The sequence below is a fragment of the Alternaria arborescens genome (genome assembly GCF_004154835.1).
Source record: "Alternaria arborescens strain FERA 675 chromosome Unknown contig_52, whole genome shotgun sequence".
Taxonomy (NCBI): Eukaryota; Fungi; Ascomycota; class Dothideomycetes; order Pleosporales; family Pleosporaceae; genus Alternaria; species Alternaria arborescens.
In genome coordinates, this window is record NW_021167907.1 from 97,561 (window position 1) to 106,233 (window position 8,673).

The 8,673-nt window shown below is 50.2% G+C and overlaps 5 protein-coding genes across 5 annotated transcripts; 3 read left to right on the forward strand and 2 right to left on the reverse strand.

Moving 5' to 3' along the window:
• Positions 1-269: 269 nt before the first annotated feature.
• On the forward strand, positions 270-1,811 carry AA0111_g11567 (hypothetical protein; the record flags this gene model as incomplete). The annotated part of the gene is made up of 2 exons (XM_028645447.1): positions 270-1,386; positions 1,456-1,811. 2 exons carry the CDS (start codon positions 270-272, stop codon positions 1,809-1,811), a joined length of 1,473 nt encoding a protein of 490 aa, XP_028500828.1.
• A 313-nt stretch (positions 1,812-2,124) lies between these two features.
• On the reverse strand, positions 2,125-2,823 carry AA0111_g11568 (hypothetical protein; the record flags this gene model as incomplete). The annotated part of the gene is made up of 1 exon (XM_028645448.1): positions 2,125-2,823. One exon carries the CDS (start codon positions 2,821-2,823, stop codon positions 2,125-2,127), a length of 699 nt encoding a protein of 232 aa, XP_028500835.1.
• A 1,131-nt stretch (positions 2,824-3,954) lies between these two features.
• AA0111_g11569 (hypothetical protein) lies at positions 3,955-4,569 on the forward strand (the record flags this gene model as incomplete). Its single annotated transcript, XM_028645449.1, has 1 exon — positions 3,955-4,569. The coding sequence occupies one exon, from the start codon at positions 3,955-3,957 to the stop codon at positions 4,567-4,569; it is 615 nt and encodes a 204-aa protein (XP_028500836.1).
• A 649-nt stretch (positions 4,570-5,218) lies between these two features.
• Positions 5,219-6,004, forward strand: AA0111_g11570 (hypothetical protein; the record flags this gene model as incomplete). The annotated part of the gene is made up of 2 exons (XM_028645451.1): positions 5,219-5,668; positions 5,729-6,004. The coding sequence occupies 2 exons, from the start codon at positions 5,219-5,221 to the stop codon at positions 6,002-6,004; spliced, it is 726 nt and encodes a 241-aa protein (XP_028500856.1).
• An 840-nt stretch (positions 6,005-6,844) lies between these two features.
• On the reverse strand, positions 6,845-8,422 carry AA0111_g11571 (Exoglucanase 1; the record flags this gene model as incomplete). The annotated part of the gene is made up of 5 exons (XM_028645452.1): positions 6,845-7,192; positions 7,245-7,584; positions 7,633-7,753; positions 7,803-7,938; positions 8,000-8,422. 5 exons carry the CDS (start codon positions 8,420-8,422, stop codon positions 6,845-6,847), a joined length of 1,368 nt encoding a protein of 455 aa, XP_028500855.1.
• Positions 8,423-8,673: the final 251 nt, after the last annotated feature.

Here is an 8,673-nt window from a genome sequence, read left to right on the forward strand (position 1 = left end):
AGAATTCAGTGGCTGTTATAGAAAATAGATACTGTAGACGATGAACTCATGTTGTTGACTTGCGTAGGTGTGAGTGTTCTTGTCAATCGCATGGACCTCGGCTGTACCTGCATTTACCCCACACCTACGCTAAAGTATACCGAGATGAATACTTGCTAGTCATTCACGCTTACACATAGCTTTTCTCCGTTGAAGTACCCATTCTGACCGTCACTTCTATACTTCATGATACGAACTCAACGTCTTCTACTATACAATTCTCACCGACCATGTCGTCAACCAATCCTCAGCCGATCCTAGAGTTCAACTACGACATATCCTGTCCCTTCGCCTACATAGCCTCAACACGCGTACAGTCACTAGCACATCGCACTCATGCTACCCTGATCTACAAACCCGTTCTCCTAGGCGCAATTTACCGCGCAACAGCCGCACCCCAAGGCGCCGGCGGCTCAGCATCTGATGTCTTCAACTCAGCCAAGAAAGCCGTTACAGCGCAAGGCATGCAACGTACATTGCGCAGATACAACATTCGGTACAACCCGCCACCTCAGCATCCTCGTAAGACAGTGAATGCACTACGTTTATTGTACTGTGTAAAAGACCATGAGAAGAGGAGGATGTTGACAGACAGGTTGTTCCAAGCTTATTGGGCAGAAGGCAAGGACGTGAATTCCAATGCTACCATCCTGCAGATTGCGAGGGAATGCGGTATTGAAGATGTGGGTGAGGAATCTTTCGCAAACGCCGATGCGAGGAAGGACCTAGAGACTGCTACTGCTGAAGCAATCGAAAGAGGTGCTTTTGGTGTCCCTGGATTCTGGGTGCCGGATGCTCTATGGACGAACGCGAATGGTGAAGAAAAGCGAGGGCGGTTTTACTGGGGTCAGGATCGCATGCATTTCGTTGAGGCGACCTTACTCTCCCTTCCATCATCATCACGGTCGCCATCTGGAAACCCGTGGACACATGTACCGGCACTCAAGAGCTTGATGCCGCGGTGCGTACCCAGTAATGATCCTCATGGCCGAGTAAAAGTCGAATTCTGGTTCGACTTTAGCAGTCCGTGGGCGTTTTTGGGGTACACACAGTTGGAACGATTAAAGAAGACATTTGGCAAGGACTTGGAAATTGTCATGAAGCCATTTCTCCTGGGCATCTTGTTCCGAGAGATCGGTGCGCCAAATCTGCCAATGGCGGCGGTTAGTCCGGCGAAGGCGCTGTGGTCGAGACAAGACCATGCGGACTGGACCGAGTACTGGAACGCGATAAGTCGGCAAGATGGTGGAAGAGAAGTCAAGTTCTATTGGGCAGACATCTTCCCCATCCGGACACCGACTGTGTTGAGAGTTGCGCTTGTGGAACCGGAGACCACAAACCTGTTGTGTAAGTCGCACATTTTGTTTCGCTTGCCGAGCCGCAGCATGAATCACGAAGTAAACTGACGAAGTATAGTCGAAGCATGCTGGTCTCACAACCAAGACATGTCCAACGACACCGTGCTCCGTACCGTTCTCGACCAAGGTGGTTTCAATGGCGCTGATCTTATTGCTCGCGCGAACGAACCCGCAGTCAAAGCCAAGCTGCGGGCCGCTACCGCAGAGGCAAAAGAAATGGGTCTCTGTGGCGTACCCACGTATCGTGTGCTGAGGCAGGGGGATAAAGGGGAGTGGGAGGCGGTTGGTGGTCTGGTCTGGGGTCAAGACGAAATCAACGTTGTCGAAGACCTAATTGCTGGATGGAATCCTGAAAGTTCAGGACAAGCGGCTAGGGTGGTGAGGAAAGAGAATGGCGCGGGTTCGAAATTGTGAGTACGGTTATTCCCAACCCACAACAAGACGCGATGACTTGGTCGAATCTACAACTGTGTTCAAAAGTGGTGAAGATCAAATTATCGTACTATTGTATCATGATTCGTAAGTTAGATACATGGAGAATTCGTCGCACAAAAATAAGCCATTACGCCAGAACCATGCGCCTTCCCTGGGTATCGAAATATAAAAAGAGTGTTAGTCGTACGTTGAGTAAATGTTCGTATCTCGTGTAGAGGTGTAGGGTATATGTCGTAAAGGTGCCTAGAAAGTATGCGTGCCACGTGAACCTTGTAGAGAAGTGTCCACGATATCAAGCCGTCAGGTCAACATCACCATAGGCACGGCGTTTCCTTCTCTTAGCTGCAAGCTGGGGTGTCCAGATGCCGCTGAATAGATCCTCACATTCGTCTTCATCCTGAGAATCGAACTCAATGTCTTGGTCGTTCTTGTCTGGTACCATGCCGTTGTCTTCTTCATTCATACTCTCATCCCACTCTGCACCCTTGGCGATCCTCTTGGTTTCGAGTATGAACTTGCCGACCTTGTATTTCTGGCTGTCCTCGGCTGCATCGACATACTTCCATCCCAACACACTACCACAGCTACGGCAGCTGATGTCAGATACAGTATGGGCGCCCGTCACGAGTTGACGAGCATGAGCCTTGTGTGTCAATGTGTTTGGCAAATCACCTTCCTTCCATCCTGTCGCCGACATATCCCCACCAGCCAAAAAGCTCGATGTCGATGGCGGCCCTACAAGGTATGCGCGGCCGTGACGTCCAGTGAACCCTTTGCTTATGATGGATGATGCAGGGATGAGGTCGGCAAGACACTTCTGGCAGCGTAGGTGCGAGGTTGGTCGCGCCGTGAGGAAGGAGGTTGGTTGTGGTGGAGATGAAGACGGAGACGTAGAGGCGGTCGAGGTGCTGATGGCCGAGCTTCGGCGTCGGCGGAAGGGCAGGCTAGGGAAGAGGTAGAGAGGAAAAGGTGTCGTTGGTGAATTCGGCATATTGTACTAGAAGGCCGGTTATCGGAAGAGCGAAAGTCAGTGAGGTTATGTCCAAATTATAGAATAGTGTATCGTGATGTGTGTACGGCCTCACGCTGGCGGAGGTGGTGGCCCAGTATAAGTCCGGCAATACCAGACCAGGTCAAGCGCTATAGGAAAAGGGCCCTATCAGGAAGCGATACAGTGTTGCGTCGACGCAATAGCGCTGCAAACTGCCGACTATGCTTTTGTAGTCCGGTGTTGATCACGACTGGACAGCGGTTCAGTTCGTGATGCCTGAGGATCTTGCGGTGTATTGACCTGGGGCGAACAGAAAACGTGACGACGCGTCTTGCCGATGACTGAAATTCGGTCGCTTAATCTCTGAACCCAGGGTGGGAAAGACGCTCACAAAGGAGGTCTGTCCTCCCTTTGAGGCGTGTCGACGCGAAGGAGCAGATGACGCGCTGAAGACGTGGGAATATCGCGATAAGCGATAAGACGGGCGCCACAGCCGAGGAGGCGGGGAGGTGGGGCAGAACAGACGATGCACCTCAAGTTCTCGACATCGACAGAGGATTCACGCCAGAATGCCTTCAGGTTCTGAAGAACAGTGTTTGATGAAGGACAGAGGCTGGATTCGAGAGAGATGGAGTGATAATAGCGGTCAGTACCTGGTTCTTGCTACCAGCTGCGTGCTGGCCAATCTTGATGACTGGTCAGATCATGCGACCTCTCAAACCCGGGCGTGTCGTCACGAGATGTGCTGGCACTTTCCGATTGTGCCCGGGCAGTACAAACGATGCAACTGGGCCGCACCAGTAGATGACGACTGAACTTACATGCGTAGCCTTGCTGTAGTATATGCAAGCGCCAAGCACCATGCCGTAGTGTCCGGAATAGGGTTAGTCCCTGGAGATTGCTCCTTTCCCAGGTGGAAGCATTGTTTGCGACGCGTTGATCATCGCGACACTGTATCTCTCATGCTTAACGAAGCATGAATGATCAACGAATCTGAGGAAGTTTCGCCTCGCAAGTTACACCGCGCCATCACCACCAGACAATAAGCTTCAACACGATGAGATCGTCTTCTGCCAGCGCACCACTCACAGCACAGTATGCTTGTGATATCTGTAGGCAAGTCCCCAGCTCATGGTCGAGCTGGCTTTGTCCTGCTTCGACCGTGATCAACAGCACGGCATTCCAGGTTTCTGGGGCGGCTATTGCACACTAGTCAAGAAGGCAGAAGACCTTTCTGTCATTCTTAAACATCATCTTAACGCCACATCCATTCGCGAAGACCCAATAGCTTTTAGCCTTTACATGAACTTGCGCGCTACCGAGATCTTCTTACGCGATATGGCCATCACGAAAAGCGAAGAGCAAGGACTTCCACCATATATGATAATCGAGAATCAACGCCGCGCTACTGCTGCTGCATTCCAGATGTGTAACGCAGTAGGCCTCAATTTGCCGTCACCACGGAAGGCAAACAGCGACATTATCATGCTGCAAGCGATATTCATTGCTTGGCCCTTATTCATGGCATTGAAAGCGTTACGTCATGAACTCAGAGATGGAGAGGTTCAGGAAACTACAAACGGCGTCGTGGCCGCGTCCAAATTGCTCTTCGCCGCTCTAGATCATATTGAGGAATCGGACGGACACTGGCACCAATCGTTGACCCATGTTGGTACAAAGCTGCAGGAATGGGAAGAGAAGACTGAGTTCAACTCATCGGCTCTGCGATTGTCCCTGCAACCATGAGTTTTGCTGTTGTCACTTGGTTGTAGGATTTTGGAAATCATCGAATAGCATCTCGCCAAGGCCATACACGTCGACCAGTTACCGCAAGGGTAAGACCACTGGGCTCTATTCGTCAAGAGCAATCTAAAAGAATGGACTCATCTTTACTATAGTACATATGCGTCTCCGTCGTTCTGCAGCAACGTTGCAGGGGGGAGTGAGTCTGCCGGCCTCCGTGTCCGTCCCCATGTCCGTCTTACCTCTGAACCGCCCCTTCGATGATATAATACTGCTTTAACCACGAAATCCCATCATAAGTATTTTGGTTTCTTTTTGATCTTACGAAAGGTTTACCAAATCAATTATCAATTGACCGACGACCGCGAAAGCCGTACCTAATTGAGAACCAGTTGAACTAGCCGAACATGGATGGATCAAACATCACGGAGCATGTAGAAGCAGCGCCAAAGGAGATTCAGACCACACTAAATGAACGCCTTGAATGCGACGACGGCGTCAATACGGCCCAAAAGCGTAGCGCTCGCCACATCCATGGCTGGAAGGTAAACAACCCACGGCAATGCTCACACGCATAGATCTTAGTATCAGATTGCGATTATGCTAATCTTTCACATGTATTACAATGTAGTGGGCCACCGCTTACATTTCTATGCTATCTACCACGCTTCTCTTCGCTCTTGACAACACCATTGTCGCCAACATCCAACCAGCCATCATCAATGACTTTGGGCATCTCGAGTTACTTGCATGGATTGGAACCGGCTTCGCACTCGGCACCATGTTCATTCTCCTTTGGGGAAAGGTCTACGGTATTTTCAACATCAAGTGGGTTTACGTCTTCAACATCTTCTTGTTCGAGGCTGGCAGTGCTCTTTGCGGTGCCGCTCCGAACATCGAGGCACTCATCATTGGCCGTGTGATTGCTGGCGTCGGTGGCTCAGGGATGTACTCAGGCACTCTGACTTATGTTTCTGTTCTCTGTAACAGTCAGGAGAAGCCAGCATATCTTACCGGTAGCACCGTGGTTTGGGGTATCGGCAGCGTCCTCGGTCCAGTGGTCGGCGGCGCCTTTACGATGATCAGTGCCACCTGGAGATGGGTATGTATCTCTTCTATATCCTCCTTTGACATCTGAACTTTGATATTGAACGAATAGTAGGGGTTTCATATCAATCTTCCCATCGGCGCCATCTTTGCGCCTGTCTACCTCCCACTCTTCCCCAGCATCGATACTCATCCATGCAAGACGCTCGCGGACAAACTTCGTCTGATCGACTGGATCAACGCTCTTATCTTCCTTTCTGGCTCCACCTGCCTGACAATCACGCTGACCTTTGGTGGAGTCATCTACTCGTTCGTTTCTGGCACTGTAGTCGCGCTATGGACTATTACAGGTGTTCTTTTGATCACCTTCATCGTCAAACCCGGATTTTAGACGTCAGTGACCTTGCGTCACTTCTGTGTAGTGAACTGAACCACGTCTTCACCCATTGGTCTTCGTTTTCAACTTCGAACTCGAATGCTATATGGATACTAAACCTTACACAATCTTATGCGACTCTGTCATCGATCGGATTCCTGACATGGCTTCTATGAGCAATAAACACATTGGTCTTCTTCCAAGTCGTCGCATGGGCAAGGAAACCAACATTGTGTAACATCTTCCACACGGTTACCAAACATATCCAATCAATTCCACAGGGTCGTTTGCCTAATGATGAACGACGTGTATGTGTCGTGCAGCAACGAGTATGAGAATTTGCTGTGTGATATTGATAGGCGTCGACAAAGTTGGATGAAGAGATTTTATGCTGAGCACAGGCGAACAGGAGAAAGAAAGTGAGGATTATTTGTATTCAGGAGAGAAGATTAGGTTACAAGGACTACGTATGTGACGGACGCTCATGTTTGCCTTTGCAACGTTGAACCTCGAACTGTCATAAACGTGTATCTGGAAGGGCTTTGCGATAACACACCCATCTATTTCAAACGACTGCGCAAGGCAAAACGGCGATACGATCACAATTACTGGAGCTAGTTAAGACGCAAATCTACTAGGTGGCAATCACGCTCTCGACTTGGAGATGCAATTCTAAGACTAAACCTACAACAAAAACTGGAAAGCGATGATTTGGCCCTTTCCATGATCATAACTAAGCGAACGACATGATCATAGCAGGTTTATGTACAAGTGGCGACTGATAGTGTTATGGAACACGGACGACGGAGAGGCACTAGCAGCGGCTACGGGTCGCCATCAGATGTATCATCAGGCTCATGCGGGCTGCGCAAAGGTGCTACCGATGGGTCCGAACTTGATGTTTGAGAAGACCACCTGCGCGTTGGGGCTGGCGCTCTCGACATCGGCTGGCACGCCACTGGTGATGGCGCACTCGCCTCGAGCAATACCAGGCTTCTCCGGATCCTGGTCTGTCGGGTAGTTACTGTCCAGCCAGAGCATGTTGGCGTAGTGATCGTCCCAGAGACTCATTACGAGTACCATACCCAAATTCATACCCCTACCCATGGATGCCATGCCACCGAACTCGTTGAAGGGGTAGATCTCCTCTTGGAAAACTTCCTTTTGCGTGTTGCACCATTCCTGGGTGATGGAATTGCCTTTCTAGTAGACTGTCAGAGGCTGTTTCGCGAAACCTTGGAAGATGATTACATACCATGCCAGGAATTGTTGGTTCGGGGTTGCTAATGACCTTGCCGTTCTGCACATAGAAACGCTTGATCTCAGTGAGTTGACCGGAACCCAAGAACTGCGTGACCACTGTCATCTTCTTCGACGTGTCCACCCCGGATTTGCCCTTGCCATAGAAGTCTTTCACACCGACACGGTATGGATTGAAGTCACAACCATTCGCATCGCAGGTGCCAGCATAGCGGTCGAGCGAGTACGTACCACCACATTCATCGTCTGTACAGACATTGTAGCCCTCGGGTTGGCAAGAATGGGGGGTCAAAGCCGTGGAAATGGAGTTCGCCTCCCAGATATCCATCTCGGTGCTGAGCTGCGTCAGATTGGGTACTGTCTAAGTAGGCAATTCCACTTACCAGCATGCGCCCTTCTTACCAATGCCGGCATTAGGATCAGATTGGGATGCTTGCCAACCTTCTGCGTTGGCTTGACCATCGATGTACTTCAGGTCTCGAGCACATTGAGCGTCGCAGTATCCTGAAGTAGATTAGACTCTAGTCCATAAGAGTACGAACAAAAGTCCTACCAGTTCCGTACTTCGCGCCCGGAGTTCCATGACCCTTCTGTGGCATGGATACGAAGTACAAGGCTCCGTTGAGGCCGCATGGCAGCTGCGAGAGATCCACGTCGAAGGTGAACTCATTCCCGATAAGGTTGAACATCTATGTTGCAGAGAGATCAGATCATTACTTCGTCGCCATTATGCTTGAGGAGGTTTCTCACCTCGTAATTGTTTGCATCCTTCATGAGATAAGTGCGCGATCCAATGTTGGTGGAGTACTGGCCCTTGGTGATGAACTTGAGAGTAAGAGAGTTACCCGAAGTCGTGATGCCATATGTACCACGGTAATCCGAACCCTCGATGGCACAGTTCTTTGTACAGGCTGCGTTGTCTGGACAAGCGGTGGTGTTCCACTCGTTTCCATCGAAGCAGTTGGTGTATCCATTCACAGAATGGAGCCATCGCCAGTTGGCGTCGATGACAATTTCTCCATTGACGTTGGTACAGCTACTACCGCCTTTGCCTGTGCAGCGCTGCCAGGTCATCTTCGGATGGGTCTCTGTCTGCTCTTTGCCGATGACCCAGCTAGATGCGCGATTGGCGCAAAAAGCCAGAATTACCGCCACAGCAGAAGTTGACAACATGATTGGGAAGAAAGATTTGAAGCACAATAGACGATTCGGGGTGTTATATCATGCCTGAATGATGCGATGCAGTCAACTTATACGACAAGTGCACAGCATCAACCCTATCCATCCTCGAGTGCCCAAGAACAGATCGCATATTGCCCAGTCTTCAGATGGCCAAAGATGAGCCCATTCGATATGAAGAGCTGATCATGCGATACTCTTTCAACGGAACGATAGAGTCTTCATCCGCCTTGGGTGCTAGAAGG